The 16,858-nt window shown below is 39.1% G+C and overlaps 1 protein-coding gene across 1 annotated transcript; it reads left to right on the top strand.

Moving 5' to 3' along the window:
• Window positions 1–279: 279 nt before the first annotated feature.
• Window positions 280–1,904, top strand: LOC137288012 (uncharacterized). The gene is made up of 2 exons (XM_067820371.1): window positions 280–613; window positions 1,852–1,904. Exons 1-2 carry the CDS (start codon window positions 280–282, stop codon window positions 1,902–1,904), a joined length of 387 nt encoding a protein of 128 aa, XP_067676472.1.
• The last annotated feature ends 14,954 nt before the right edge of the window (window positions 1,905–16,858 follow it).

Raw genomic sequence — 16,858 nt, 5'->3', positions numbered from 1 at the left:
GTAATGTTCAGCACAAACCTACCAAGGTACATACATTCTTAACAGAATGAATCATAAACCTGTTAAATCTTAATTCCAGTTAGGAATCCCCAAACTTCAGCACCTTCTTACAATACAGAACGAATTTATCCCACAAAAATATGAATAAAACAAATGATGATTTGGTTTCAACACACACAATGCTTTGAGTTTGATACCAATAGCCAGAACTTGCACGATGTACACCTAAATATTTCTATGAAGACACAGAGCATATTTATGTATATATAATATTCATAAATGACCACAAGTAGTGGTAGTGGTAGTAATAGTGGTGGTGGTGGTATAGGTAGTGGTGGTGGTGGTAGTGGTAGTGATAGTGGTACTGGCAGTGGTAGTGGTAGTGGTAGTGGTAGTGGTAGTGGTAGTGGTAGTGGTAGTGGTAGTGGCGGTGGCGGTGGCGGTGGCGGTGGCGGTGGCGGTGGTAGTGGTAGTGGTAGTGGTAGTGGTAGTGATAGTGGTTGTAGTGGTAATGGTGGTAGAGGTAGTAATAGTGTTAGTCTTAGTGGTAGTGGTTGTGATGGTGGTGCTGATGGTGGTAGTGGTGGTGGTAGTGGTAGTGGTAGTGGTAGTGGTAGTGATAGTGGTAGTGGTAGTGGTAGTGGTAGTGGTAGTGGTAGTGGTAGTGGTAGTGGTACTGGCAGTGGTAGTGGTAGTGGTTGTAATGGTAATGGTGGTAGAGGTAGTAATAGTGTTAGTCTTAGTGGTAGTGGTTGTGATGGTGGTGCTGATGGTGGTAGTGGTGGTGGTAGCGGTGGTAGTGGTAGTGGTAGTGGTGGTGGTAGTGGTAGTAGTGGTAATAGTGGTAGAGGAGTAATAGTATTAGTCTTAGTGGTAGTGCTTGTGATGGTGGTGCTGATGGTGGTGGTAGTGGTAGTGGTAGTGGTTGTAGTGGTAATGGTGGTGATGGTAGTAGTGGTGGTAGTGGTGGTGGTGGTAGTGGTGGTAGTGGTGGTGGTAGTTTTGGTAGTGGTGGTAGTGATGGTGGTGGTAGTGGTTGTGGTATTGGTGGTAGTAGTGGTGGTAGTTTAGTGGTGGTAGTAGTAGTGGTGGTGGTAGTGGTAGTGGTTTTTTGTGGTGGTGGTGGTAGTGGTGGTAGTGGTATTAGTGGTAGTTTTGGTAGTGGTAGTGATGGCAGGTAGGGATGGTGGTGGTAATGGATGTGGTTGTGGTGGTAGTAGGGGTGGTAGTTTAGTGGTGGTAGTAGTGGTGGTAGTGGTGGTGGTAATGGTGGTAGTTGTATTGATAGTGGTAGTGGTGATTTATGAAGACATCAGCATCATCAAGCTCATCACGTTTTACTCAAAGGTTATCTGTTTAACATTTCCACAAAGTTGATAATTACCTCAAATAGGAACTGAGTTTCTCATCTTTCATATGCTTGTTATTAAATGTGCAATGTCCTCATTTGGTAATCATCTTCTTGTTTCATGTTATAGTCACAGGATTCAAACATATTTAACATTCTTTCAAGTCGCATGAAGAAATCTAATATCAAATTGTAATGAGTAATCAGCATATGATTAATGTCATCATACAAATATGGAGATAATGTTGCAACATCAAAGATATGATTTAAAATGTCAGACTTTCTTTCTAGATTTATAGTTTTTTTGATAGTGTCAAATAATTTCACGACAAACTCTCATTCGTGTGTTCTTGAAACCCTATTAGAACAGATGAAGAGATGTAAAGATCATCATCCTGCAAAGTATCTCCCTTGGAACAGTAACATTTGTCTCTGACCATTACAAATATAACTGGTTCTTTGTATTCATCTGACTCTTGGCATGACATCTTCTCATTCAACAGATGACATCAAGATGCACTACTATGACATTCTGTCCAGTGTGCGATGGCTGTAAGCTTAGAGCACCAGACAAGAGAAGTATTGCCGTTGGTATGAGTCCAAGCTATAACTGCCAGGTATTGAAGCAGTGTGTGGTATACATTCCCTTAAGTCTGGAGCACCAGACAAGAGAAATATTGCTCTTGGTGTGAGTCCAAGCTGTAACTGCCAGGTATTGAAGCAGTGTGTGGTATACATTCCCTTAAGTCTGGAGCACCAGACAAGAGAAATATTGCTCTTGGTGTGAGTCCAAGCTATAACTGCCAGGTATTGAAGCAGTGTGTGGTATACATTCCCTTAAGTCTGGAGCACCAGACAAGAGAAATATTGCTCTTGGTGTGAGTCCAAGCTATAACTGCCAGGTATTGAAGCAGTGTGTGGTATACATTCCCTTAAGTCTGGAGCACCAGACAAGAGAAATATTGCTCTTGGTGTGAGTCCAAGCTATAACTGCCAGGTATTGAAGCAGTGTGTGGTATACATTCCCTTAAGTCTGGAGCACCAGACAAGAGAAATATTGCTCTTGGTGTGAGTCCAAGCTATAACTGCCAGGTATTGAAGCAGTGTGTGGTATACATTCCCTTAAGTCTGGAGCACCAGACAAGAGAAATATTGCTCTTGGTGTGAGAACACGGTATAACTGAAAGGAATAAAGAAACCACAAACTATCACATCGTGAATTTAATCAATATTGCATAATCACATATATCAAGAGTATGATGTCTAGTGTTACTTTATGTAGACAGTGTAATTATGCAGAAGCAAGGAATTTACTCTTTTATTAAATTTCAGACACTATCTATTCAACCATAAACAAATGCCTTATTACACATGTTGACACACCATAACAAATGAATATAGCCAAATATATACAAATACTTTAGTAAAAGAATTCACATGTGAAAGGCATGGTTGTTGGATCTGAATCACACACTGAACTAATAATTAGTGGCGAAGGTATTAACACCTAAAGAGATATAATAGTAATGAATCTAGAAAAATATAGGTCATATTTCCTGTTTTATTGCATGTTCATATATTTTCAATGATACTGATGTTAAAACAAATCTAAAATAGAATCTGTTATATAATATCAGGAAAAGTAGAAACAGATCTGTATCAAATCATTATTGTTTCACAACTGGATACGATAGCATGGTGTCTTTGAACACATTTTTAAAAACTATAATTCGATAGTAACTGTTACAGTTAAGGAATTGCTGTGACAAAAGGTATAAGAAATCCCCTTTGAACCAGCAAAATATAATACTAACAAATCTAAAATATTCAATAATATATTGAGCAAACTGTGAGCAAGTTACAAACAGAGGCTTCTAGCACGATTCAGCTTAGTCAAATCTACAGTAATTGGCCACAAATATAATATCATCTCACCAAAGTCTTAGTTTTCAGTGAGAAACAGTTATATTAAATGTTACACAGCAAGCAGCCAGGCACAGATGTGTCAATCTTGAATGTAGGTCAATGTTGTTGACAAACAGTCGTTGGTAGTAGGCAGAATGATGTACAGAATTCCTGCTATTCCAAGTAACTGTAACTCTCTGTGTGTGTGTGAGTGAGTGAGTGAGTGAGTGAGTGAGTGAGTGAGTGAGTGAGTGTGAGTGTGTGTGAGTGTGTGTGTGTGTGTGTGAGTGTGTGTGTGTGTGTGTGTGTGTGTGTGTGTGTGTGTGTGTGTGTGTGTGTGTGTGTGTGTGTGTGTGTGTGTGTGTGTGTGTGTGTGTGTGTGTGTGTGTGAGAGTGTGTGAGAGTGTGTCCTGTCAACACAACAAACAGTCTTTATATATACAGTCACGGATTCTTGAACATTCGAGCATGGTGCCACTGCTTCTCCTTTAACTTAGAACAATACCTCAAATGATTATTAATAAGTGATTAATAGCAAACATTTCTACTGAATGTCTGAATCTCTGTTTAAAAGTACCAAAGAATCACATGTCCTCTCTTCAATAATAAAAAACTGAACTGATTTTGCTTACATCACAGAAGCTTCACCCCTCCAGCAGAAGTTTGAATACTACATACATTCACAGTACATAGAATGATTCGAGTCTTAGAAAGCATGGTTCTAAATTGTTCACTTGGACTTTCAATTACACTGAGTCAAAAAAGGAACTTCACAAAGTGTAATTTTTAAAAATAGTGAATAATTTTTCTCTGATGATACAACTATGTATCCAAAATGGGATCCCTATCTTTCCACTCTGGAAAAACATTAGCAAAACCCACTCAAACCCATCCATTCCTTGTGCAAATGATGTTAGTCCCAATCAGGTTTTGCATGTGCAGTCGATCATGTGGTCTTTGCATCAAAGTTTTCTTCATTTGCACATGTTTGCACTGGCCTCAAGAATTGAAAAAACACTTTTAAACCACAGTTCTTACGGTACTTTAAATTCCATGATTGTCAAATGTGCAATGTGAAGGTGCCGTTGGCATGTTGCAAGTGGGAAGATCAGTTATTGACGTCGCAAGAGCCATGGGATGCAGCTGTCGTACTGTGTATGACTTGCAAGGTCATCTACATCAAACTGGCAACACTTCTGATCACCCAAGGTCAGGTCGTCCACGTGTGACATCACGAAAATGACTCAAATAAGCCTAAGGCACCAACGTGACAGATGTCTGCCAGCTATATCAACCAGAGTTGAGATGTTTAGACGTCAACTGTCCTCACTGACCATTTGAAGTCGGTTGCAGGCTGCCAATCTCCAATCTTGATGTCCATATTGTGGGCCAATATAGACGCTGTTTCATAAACGTCACCGTCACCTCCGATGGACCCAGAGAGACTGGAATTGGATTGTCCTTAGCGATGAATCCAGGTTTACCCTCAGATTTATGGAAAGCAGGCATACAGTCCGGAGACAAAGTCGTGAATCGTATGCACCTTGTTGTGTACAGGAAGTTGACAGATTCAGAGCGGAAGTTGCATGGTGTAGGATGCTTTCTGTGGAACAACCATTCCCAACTTCTGGTCATCCATGGAAACCTCACAGCTGCTGCTTACTGCAACCAGGTGCTCACCTCTGAACTCTTTCCTCTCATGGCAGCTCATGGCCCAGGTCTACAGTTCCAGCATGATAATGCTCGGCTGCATACCGTGATGTTGACATGAAATTTTCTTCAAAACGCTGGAATCAAAGTCATAGAGTGGTCATCAAGATCCCCTGACCTTAATCCAATAGAGCATGTTTGGGATGCACTTGGCAGAAGGCTTTGTGGCCTTAGGAACCAACCTCAGAATTTGCCGGAATTTGGCACTGCCTTGAAAGAGCAATGGTGCAGAATCCCCAACCACATGTTCACAAGCATCTGGCAGTTGATGAGGAGAAGCTGTTTGGCAGTGGTGAATGCACGGGGTGGCCATACACAATATTGAACTGAGAAATTTCAAATTTTTATTCTTGTGACTTGACATTCTGTATACCTATGTTTTGGAACGGCAGTGTAGCCTCATCGAACTGATTGTGGCACTGTCAGTGTATCGAGTACATCAGATAGATCTCAGCAATGAAATAATAGCAATTTAACCATGTTACCATCTCTTGTTCCTTTTTAGTGCCCTGAAAAAAGAATGTGAAGTTTCTTATTTGACTCAGTATATATCAATATTTTTTCTATCTTGTCATATGGGAATTTCACAATTATGATTAAGCTTGTTATTCATTTTCAAACTTAAAAAGAACAAATTTTCATAACAGATCCAATTGGACCTCTGAGTGGACATGTTATAGTACCGGCTGTACCAGACCCTTGACAGAACCAAGAATGACAGTACACCCTGGTATACATGGTACATCAAATGTCACTTTGAAGTGGTCAGGCAAACAATTAAACAGTATGTTAAACATCTATCTTATGATTGACTGGTGAATTTCCCTCAAGCTGGTTTGCTCAAGCAGTCTAAGAAGAATGACATGGAGAGTTCTTTAGAGGGGTCTTGTTATTTCTGTAATTATAAATTTTTTGAGAAAAATTTTTACTTGAATTTTAAGGGCAAATATTGTTTTGTTTAATGAGAAACTTGAGTACTGAATGCACCTGTTCCTTGAGAATCGGCAAAAACGTATGATAGTCAGAGCTTTTCAATCGTTTTATTGAACGAGGCTTTCTGTACAATAGAGACCTAACCCATTACTTCACATTGACTCAGTCTTTATTGCCAAATCGCATCTATGGCATAAAAACTGAATTTGGTCTCCTTCAGACGTTTACCTAAACTTCTAATCATAAAAAGTCTAGCAGTCTCAATCATGAACTGCCCTTGGCTTTGACGATATCAAGGTTTGAGTGACTACTTTTCATTGTACTGATATCTATCAGATGAATTCAGAGGTCTTGTAATTACAATGACAGTAATGAAGGAATGTACCAGGCCTTGGAAAAGAACTTTTATCTGGCCCTTTGAGTCTTGGGTCTGTGTATTCATGGTGAAAGGTATCTAAACCCCTGGCTGTAGAAGACTTTCTTGCGTGGAACATCTTTTATGTAACATATAAAAACAGCGTTTTGATTACACAGCCAAACCCATAATTCTCTCTACTGAATTCAATAATGTGTGGATCCTTGAGGGATTGGGCTTCGTCCCCGATATTCAAAAGAAAAATATAATTACTGTTATTTAAAAGTATTGCCACCTTACTGATTAAACTAGTATATTTCTCTTAATTTAAAAACTTAGCGCTCTAGCACCAAGTGATTGCAATGTCCTGCAGCTAGCAACAAATGATATATTGTACACAGTGAGGACAAAATTTTCCATGTTTACATGAAGCCAGACACATGAGTAGGCACCATATTTCTGCAGGCACCACACTGAGTGTTCCCTTGTTTGAGAAGAATTTTAGAAGTTGGGTTGTATAATATTGGACAAACTTCATGGATAACAAGTCCTGGGTTCAACGTTACAATACAGATTCTTGAACAGTTGAACATTCCTGCTTGACAATGGGTATGAGTATCTGTATTGTAATGAAACTCACAAAAAAGAGAACTTGTTATCCATAAAGTTTATTCAATATTAGGTGTTCCCTGTCAGTGAAAATGAACAAAATGGCTACAACACTGTCATCAAGTATCTCAAACTCAAAGGGCCATCAATGTGGATGGAATGCAAACTTTAGGGTACACTTGGGTAGACTAAATATGTTCAACTTGTAAATCTGCACCTCTGTAACAACAGTGCACCTGGGAACAGTACTCCACGATCAGTAACATTGGTCTCGACAAGTCCTCCACCTCCACAAATGTACATGAATCCATCTTCATTATCATCACATACCCAAAATATAACACAGTACATCTAATGTTCCTTGGGAATAAATACTGTGGGGTTCATATCTTCATAGGAAATAAAACAATTCACCACAGGTCACGCAGCCAAAACAGTTGACATCACTGATGAGAGCTGAGTCCATTGTGAGGACATGACCACCTGCAAGCACTATATAAATGAAACTGACATTGTTGTCATTAAAGCAACTTCTTCCACCATTCCACGGAAGCCTTCAGAACCAGCTGGAACCGGGCATACCACCTTGTTGGCAAACATGTATGAATCTTGATTCGACCATGACTCAAGAAAATACTGGATTCTGATTGGTTAGTCAAAAAAATCAGACAGGATTAATTCTGGATTGACGATATCTGATTTTAGGCCATTTCACTGCGCACTAACAAGTCTTATTGTGGGAACTACTTCCATTTGACCACAATGATGGCGGGTCATAACAACAACAACTCCATGGATTTTGATGCTGACTCGGGAATTTGCCACATATGCAATTCGAAATGTTTGGATTGAACATGCATCTGATTTCATGATGTTTCACTACGCATGTATGTACAACATTTCTGCTCAACTTCAGCTTGACCACCAACATGACTGATATCAACACAACAGACATGATGGAAATTTATTCAAACTCAAAAAATACAGTTATATGATATTTCCTCCACAGTTATATGGGAATTTAATACCCTCTATTATAAAACATTCAATTACAATACAATACTCAGTTACACTTCAATTACAATACACAGCCCCTAACATAAACGATATCTAACACATGAATCAGAATGCCTTGCCAAAATACACCCCTATAAAAATTCTGCAGCAAAACGTTAGTAAACATTTACCTACATGGAAAATGGTATATTTGTTTCCATGTAAAATGGGAAATTCACAAGATAAGGGTCTGGCAAAATACCAAATTTATGCTACTCATACTCCATCATGTCAAAATAAGACATATATATGTAAAAAAGGAAACCACCAGAGTTCTGTTCTGCCACCATCCCCGCAAGGCAGTCACTGTTATGCCTCAATCCATCCCCAAATGATGACAACAAAGTTTCCAAGAATCCCAAGTTAGTCACATGTACACACATTTTGACAAAACACCACTGTCACTCTTCTGCCACATGCCGGGGTGGAGGTAAGTACATGAAAGCAAAATGTAAACACTGTCTCGTCCGCCATTTCAAACAGAAACGTAACTCTTCTTCCACAAAACTAATTAGGACAGACGATTCCATTATTGTGTAACCAAGGAGATAGAGTATCATGGCAAACAAAACAATAAGCTGGTTTCAGCCATGTAGAGTTGTGATTATAAAAACAAGCTCTTAGGCATTACATTATTGCATTGAATAAACAGTTGTTTGTTTTCTTTATACAGAATATTTTTTATGTTGAAATGTTTAAGAAATACGAAAGGCACCAACCACTCCCTTCACAGACGAGTTTAACTCGCCTCTCATCCCTTGCCGGATCATGCAGTGTCTTCTGCAGAGCGAGGAAGTTTGATTTTAAATGGGTCATGGTAGAATGGAGATAAACCTATTGTGTTTGAAAATCAGAGATGAACGCGCAGCGTGAGGTTTCAATTGTAATATTTAGTCGCCATCAATTCAGTACAGCATGTCTCTGATTTTCAAACACAGTAGGTTTATCTCCTAATTGTGTCATACCAGGATGAATCTGCATACTACATTAACATCAGAGTCTGGCTCACAACTTTCCAACCATCCATCTTATGTCTATCATTATACTCACATTCAATACACCTTTGATATGTGGTCAAAACACAGATATATAGTGTGTTTGTCCATCAGGGACCTCAAACTTTTATTGCTCTTTCAAAGAAAACAGTTTTTATCCATTTCATCACTTTGAAACTATTATTCATTCACCAATATATTACAAGTCTTTGTGCCTATCACTAAATCCAATTGTAAGAGAGCTGGATTTCTATATAAGCGTCATCTTCATGTCTGTTGATAAGGTCATGGAGTAGGTGTAGGTGACATTGGTTATGGACGAGCCAAACATCCATATCTGGCACAAAGACTTAAGCACCAGATTCTTGTCATATACTTAATAAAATATCCTATGTACTTAATAATAATCCTCTTGAATTACTTTATAAACATTTACATCACATTTCTGATGTAACTGTCTCACACACTGACACATAGCTCTATTGTATATGAATAATATATCCAGTTATAGAACTAACTGATACCATGGAAACACTTCAAAGCACCAAACTTCATCCAAAATAGATAAATATTTTCATAAGTTACATCCAACAGGCTTGTTTGCTTGCACTGTTGCAAAATAAGTAACCACAAAGCTTGTTTGGTTGCACTGTAATAGTTAACCACAAGGCTTGTTTGCTTCACTGTTATGAAATAAGTAACTACAAAGCTTGTTTGGTTGCACTGTAATAGTTAACCACAAGGTTTGTTTGCTGTACCGTTATGAAATAAGTAACCACAAAGCTTGTTTGGTTGCACAGTAATATAATGAGTCAAAAAAAGAAACTTCACATTCTTTCTTCAGGGTTTAGGGATTAGGCTACACTGTCGTTCCAAAACATAGGTATACAGAATATCAAGTCACAAGAATAACAATTTGAAATTTCTCAGTTCAATATTGTGTATGGCCACCCCGTGCATTCACCACTGCCAAACAGCATCTTCTCATCAACTGCCAGATGCTTGTGAACATATGGTTGGGGATTCTGCACCATTGCTCTTTCAAGGCAGTGCGGTAAATCCTGAGGTTGGTTCCTAAGACCACAAAATCTTCTGCCAAGTGCATCCCAAACATGCTCTATTGGATTAAGGTCAGGGGATCTTGATGGCGAGTCCATGACTTTGATTCCAGCGTTTTGAAGGAAATTTCATGTCAACATCACGGTATGCAGCCGAGCATTATCATGCTGGCACTGTAGACCTGGGCCATGAGCTGCCATGAGAGGAAAGAGTTCAGAGGTATCACCTGGTTGCAGTAAGCAGCAGCTGTGAGTTTTCCATGGATGACCAGAAGTTGGGAATGGTTGTTCCACAGAAAGCACCCCACACAATGCAACTTCTGCCCCCGAATCTGTTGACTTCCTGTACACAACATTGTGCATACCATTCACGACGTCATCTCCAGTCTCTATGCCTGCTGTCTGCGAATCTGAGGGTAAACCTGGATTCATTGCTAAAGACGACTCGATTCCAGTCTCTCTGGGTCCATCAGAGGTGACGTTGGGTCCACAGTAGATGTTGACGTAGATGAAACGGCATCAATATTGGCCCACGATATGGACATCGAGAATGGAGATTGGCAGCCTGCAACAGATTTTGAATGGTCTGTGAGGACAGTCGACCTCTGAACATCTCAGCCCTGGTTTGAGTAGCTGGCAGAAATACGTCACATAGGTGACGTAGGACGATTTGACGGTCTTCTGCTCATGATGTCACAAGTGGACGACCTGACCTTGGGTGATAAGAAGTGGTGCCAGTTTGTTGTAGATGACCTCGTAAGTCATACACAGTACGACGGCTGCATCCCATTGCTCTTGCGACGTCAATAACTGATCTTCCCATTTGCAACATGCCAAAGGCACCTTCACATTGCACATTTGACAATCGTGGCATTTAAAGTACCGTTAGACCTGTGCTTAAAAAGTGTTTTTTCAATTCTTGAGACCAATGCAAACATGTGCAAATGAAGAAAACTTTGATGCAAAGATCACATGATCGACTGCACATGCAAAACCTGATTTGTGACTAACATCACAAAAAATGGATGGGTTTGAGTGGGTTTTGCTAATGTTTTTCTAGAGTTGAAGGATAGGGATCCCATTTCTGATACATAGATTATTATTTCTAAAAATTACATTTTGTGAAGTTTCTTTTTTGACTCAGTATAGTTAATGACAAGGCTTGTTTGGATGCACAACATAACAAGGCTTGTATGCTTGCACTGTTACAAAATAAGTCACCACAAAGCTTGTTTGATGGGACTGTAATAGTTAACCAAAAGGCTTGTTTGCCAGCACTTGTTTGCTTGCACTCACCCTTTGGGCACATTTATCTCGTCAAACACCTCAATGTTAATTTTGAATTGTTTGAAGCACGTGCACAAATCTTTTTGTAGCCATCACTAGATTTTGCAGAAAAGAAAAACAATTTTAGAGTTATCTCCCTTCCATCTATTTGTGTGTAGCAATATTCCAGCAATAGCAAGGCAGTTGGGTGCACACAAAATGGGCCTCAGACACTGTACCCACATGGGGAATCAAACTTGGACCTTTGCCATGATGTGTAACTGCTTTAACCATTGACCCCAGTGTAGAAGATAAATATATTACCTTGTAAGCATAACCTTGAAATGTTTGTTGCACTATATCTAGGTATCTATCGTTCCATTCTGTAAAACTAGGTCATAAAGTCACTGCATTCTGTTTCACTATTTTGTACAGTTAGTCTGAAAAGGACATGATCTTGCTGCACTCAGGGTCAGTGCTCCACATCAGTCAAATATATATCATATCGGTTACATAATATTTTTGGAAAGTATATCTACAGTATATTCTACAAAAATAATTCTACTAATGACACTGACATTAAAGTGAAGAGTTAAGTTCAGTTTGTCCAGTTCTGTTTGTTCAAAACATAACAAATCTTCCACCTCATTCATTTTTGTTCCCCTAACCCACCAGGAATATTATGAAAAAGACCTTCTCTAATCATTCCTGAGTAAAGTGTTCACAAAAAACACTTTTTATGCAGCCTGAAGACAACTTCAAAATGTTTTTGCAGTAGGTACAGGGGTAAAGTTATTCACGCTAGAGATGATATTTAAATGTTACTGGTTATTTCAATGACAAGACATTTGTTTCCAAGTTTTCCCTCAAACAACTTGGATGACTTGCAGTGGTGGATAGTGAAGCACAGGACAATGGCTGTAGGGTGTCGTCACAAGTAGACTCAAGAGAATTGATCTCCATCTCTCTAATTGAAGGAAATGTCCCACAAATATGTATGTTAGCTGCCTGGAGCCACTAAAAGCTGCTGCTCTGTCAGTGCACTTAACAAAACATGTACTTATCTCAATAGATCATGTCATAAACAATAGTCTGCACCTTTGATCTCCAAGTCAAAAATAAAACAGTTGTATATGAGGCTCAGCTCTCATACAAACCCAGGCTATAAAGTGCAAAGAAAGTGATGCATTCGCAAATACTGGTAATTAACAGTAACAACATGTTGGCTGTAGTCCATGTCAGTTCTGTATGGGTCTGGAATGGTCAACAGCTTGTGTGAGGTTCAAACAGGCATTGATGTTACACCAGTTCTGTCATATTGACACTGATACGGTGAAACTCTTTACAATGACCTACACTACACAAAGCTGAATGTTGAGAGAGAGAGAGAGAGTGATAGAGGAGAGAGAGCAGGGGAGGGAGAGAGAAAAGAGGGAGGGGAGAGGAAAGAGAGAGATCGAGGGAGAGAAAGGAGAGGGGAAGAGAGAAGAGAGAGAGAGTGTGATAGAGGAGAGAGAGCAGGGGAGGGAGAGAGGAAAGAGGGAGGAGAGAGGAAAGAGAGAGATGGAGGGAGAGAGAGGAGAGAGGAAGAGAGGGAGAGAGAGAGGGAGAGAGGAGAAGAGAGAGACAGGAGAGAGAGGAGGGAGGGAGAGAGAAGAGTGGGAGAGGGAGAGAGATGGAGGGAGAGAGAGAGAGGGAGAGAGAGAGAGAGAAGCAAATACTGTTCAGTGCATCATCACCTACCCAGCATTATTTCCTGGTTGTCAGACTGAATCTATTGATCACTCAGTACAATCAACACTCACTTGTTTACTTGTAGATATTATTAGAACAATTTCAGATGCAATTCCAAACCAAACTTCCTCTCTCTTAACCTTTAAGAACACATCTCCATCCATTTCCAGACACAATACACTTCAAGAAATTAACACCTGACCTTCTGTCTTACTTTAGGAACATGAGAAATGAAATTAAAATATACTTACTACTGCCATAAAAATGGTCTAACTTGATTATAGCTCGACTTTCAGAGCATGAAAGTCACAATCTAATTGACATAAACACACTAGATCCCTTTGTCTACAAGCCTGACATTTTCTTTCAAAGATGCAAGTGGAGATATACCATGATTACATGGAAACAGTTTTAGCGAGGAATTCTTTGAGATCCCACTGTGATGCAATTAGCAAGTGGCGACTTGTCACCTGACACGCCCGTGAAGGTGACAGACCAATTTCTACATGATTGTCTGATTATTGTACAGTGCAAAACCTCAGCATGAACCTCATCAGAGTTTTGCCAGTATTTTGCATAAGCTTACCTTAGAATGCAAGAAGAAATATTTTATTCATGCTGTCTTAAATACATGGGGTTTAAGGTAATTTATTGTCTACATGTTTGACTGAAGCATGAAATCATGTTATCTGTCTTTAGCTAATTTGTGATAACTGTGAAGTGATAATCAGAGGATTATGTAACTGTGAAGACATACTGAGATGTCTTTTAACTCTGCAATGAACAAAACTTAAGTAATTACTGACAATATTCTTCCATTCATATGTTTCACTATTTCATCTCATATGATGCCAACTTGAACACAGCACTGATGGAGAGTCTCCTGTATACAGTCCCATATACACTACACCATCGTTTTAACAAACTTAAAGGGACCATCAATGTCATGTTCATGTCAGCCATAGTTCCTCACACATATTTCATTTCCATGATAAATAGTAATAATGAGTGAATATATTAGCACTAAAATACTCCAGGCACTAAGTGTCTGCTGTAAGCACTATGAGGAGTATATACACAGTATTTAAAAAAAGAAGGAAGAATAAAATCTAGCAGTGATCGTACTTTTGGAAAAGGACTGTCTGTAAATGAGATTTGATGATGTCAGTGACAGTCTGATATCATGGGTAGGGTGACAGTCTGATATCATGGAGAAGAGAGTCACAGAGAGCACAAGCATAGCTGAATGAGCGGTAACCAGGTGACTTAAGATGGCATTTTGGTATCTGCAGAAGATCAAGATTGCAAAATGATAAAACCCACAGTTTGTTGTACATATGCTTGTTCTAAATGTAGTTTACAGTAACTGTACCTCCTGTCACCCACCAGGCATCTGCCACCCACTAAAACAATTCAGCTTTAAAAATGATGCTTACATTACCAGTGGTAAAGTGTTGAGGTAGCTTACCCAGTCCTTAGGTCTTGCTGAGTATTAACACCTTACTTGAATCAGTTGCTTACAAAGTTACAAACTGTAAACACATGCCAAGCATACCTATATGTTATGAACAAAGTCAAAAGTTTAGCAAAGTAATGGGAACAACGGTCTGGGTTCAGAGTTCTTGAGGGTTTGAGTTCTTGACGGTTTTGATCTAAATCTGCCTGTTCATCCATCAGAATCACTATATCTTCCTCAAAATTTTTGCCCATCAGATTTCTTGCCTCATCAAGAACATGCCAGAATGGGTATCATGTTATCCTAGCTGGGGCACCAGCAGCACAAGTAAGAAACCCTGAGGGTTTTCTATCAGGTCACCTGCAACTGTGGCAAAACCCTCAACTGCATTCTAAAAACACCAACAGATTTGGGACTATTTTATCTAATCTGCATTACTGTGAGGCAGAATGAAATTATTGAAGTTTGATCGTCACCAAATTATCCTAAATATTTTTCATTAACTATTAGAAGCATGTTACAAAGGTAATTAATACCTTAGAGTTTCATTAGCAACCAGCACCACTTCCTTTCATCATGAATCTTAAATACTGCAATACTCTAAAGCACAGTTCAGTAAAGTGATCCACCCACTGGAATTCCTGATGTAACAGAATGATTTCCTCAGAAAAAGTATTGACCAATATCAACCTTCACAGTTCTGGGGAATTTCCAAAACATGATAAAAATACAGCAGTGTTAAACATTTTAAATCCCTCAGATCCTCTTAGCCATGATACAGCTGAATGCTGTTTGTTTGTTATTGGGAATTTCTAAACACATTTAGAACATAGCAGTCTTACATGTTTCTAATCCTTCAGATCTTTTAAGCCATGATACAGCTGAAGGCTGTATGGAAATAAGTGTAAGAATGTAGAAGTACACAGCAAATGATTTTATTATTAAAGTGAAAATGATTTCATTGTTTCAGAATTGGCATTCACTAAGTGAGAACCTTCTTTGAATGGGAGCAAACCCATATCAAGCATTCACATTTTGATCTAACATCTACAAGGAATGAGGAGCACCCTGTAATCTATGGCTCCACAATTAGCTGTGCACAGTTTAGGCATGTGAGAAACATATCACTGAGAGCTTGACTACTTGCTTGCCATGAATGTGGTTCTAGATTTCTAGCACCCAACATGTGGAACACGGCATTTCTTCATTTCCTTGCAGTAAGCTGACAGAACTTAAATTGTTAACCCGCCTGAGTCCGTGAGTCACTACAATGCTGAAAGCAAAAGCACTGAAATTTGAACCAACTGACTTGTACTTATTACATTACATTTCATATGTTGTTTTGAACTGTAAATGTTTGAGTGAATCTGCCAATCTTAAGTTAAAGCTGTCAGAGTTAGCTCAAGGATGCTGCATGTCCTACTTTTCCCAATACAGGGTTGTTAGGATCAACCATCCACAGGCTTAAATCCCAGGTTCAGCTTCATGATGACCTTTGTCTGCCAGCACCACAGTGTCTGTGAGTGTCACCAAGGGCAACTGTCCTCCACAGAACTACTTAGCTTGCACAAAGTAACAGTATAAAGCTACCTCAAATGTCCATCTACAAAGAGTTGAACTTTCAGAGCTACATTGTAGTAGTAAAAAACCTCTACATATATTTTATCCTCCTATTGTCTTTTTTAACAGTAAAAGGACCTACATTGTACAATGCCCTTGTGACCACCCTCATATCCTTGTCATATGCCTGTCTTTCACGGGACACCTCCCCCTTTATATAGCTCATCTTGATAGCTCATCCCTACAGTTAAGCACACTTCATACTTGACCCTAAATGGTACTGTAGTGATGCTTCATTAATAAAATGCAAAGGCCACTGGAAGTACTACTTCCCACAAATACCCATGGGATAGTAAGAGCTTGTTAATTAGAAGGACACTTGATTATTTATAGCCTCCTTCCACTGACAACTAATACCTTGGTAAGTCATGTCAAGTCATTAGATAGTTTAAATCAGTAACTAATATTTTCTACAAATACAAGAAAATGTATTGAACTAAATATATAACATTTGAAAAGATTATCAAGTTTTGAAACCTTCACATGTAGCTGCACATTAACTACTGACTTTTGCCCTGACAGGGATATGGACTGTGACAATAGACCTGGCACCTGGAATGTCATCACTGTAAGGATATTTGACAACTAGGAGTGTAATGAAAGCTATTTTGAAACTAAACTTTCCAGACATATTCTGCATTATTTACAGTATATGTATAACCTATTGCATGGACTTTTCAAATTACATGTACAGACTGCCAGTGGATTCATATAATTATTTTGTGTACATGCTGGAGCATGTTAAGCAGTTGTGTCACCTGCAAGACAAACGAACATGAGACAAAACAACTTGCTTCAAATTTATCACCTAAA

The sequence above is a fragment of the Haliotis asinina genome, chromosome 6 (genome assembly GCF_037392515.1).
Source record: "Haliotis asinina isolate JCU_RB_2024 chromosome 6, JCU_Hal_asi_v2, whole genome shotgun sequence".
NCBI classification, from domain to species: domain Eukaryota; kingdom Metazoa; phylum Mollusca; class Gastropoda; order Lepetellida; family Haliotidae; genus Haliotis; species Haliotis asinina.
The sequence above is the reverse complement of the archived record's forward strand: the minus strand, read 5'-3'. Positions and strand labels throughout refer to the sequence as shown.

Bases quoted from the DNA above. Each gene is read 5' to 3' on its own strand.
- LOC137288012 (XM_067820371.1), top strand. From the start codon at position 280: ATGACCACAAGTAGTGGTAGTGGTAGTAATAGTGGTGGTGGTGGTATA. The intron at 614-1,851 runs GTAGTGATAGTG...CTCATTCAACAG, and splicing joins TGGTAGTGGTAGTGGTAGTG to ATGACATCAAGATGCACTAC.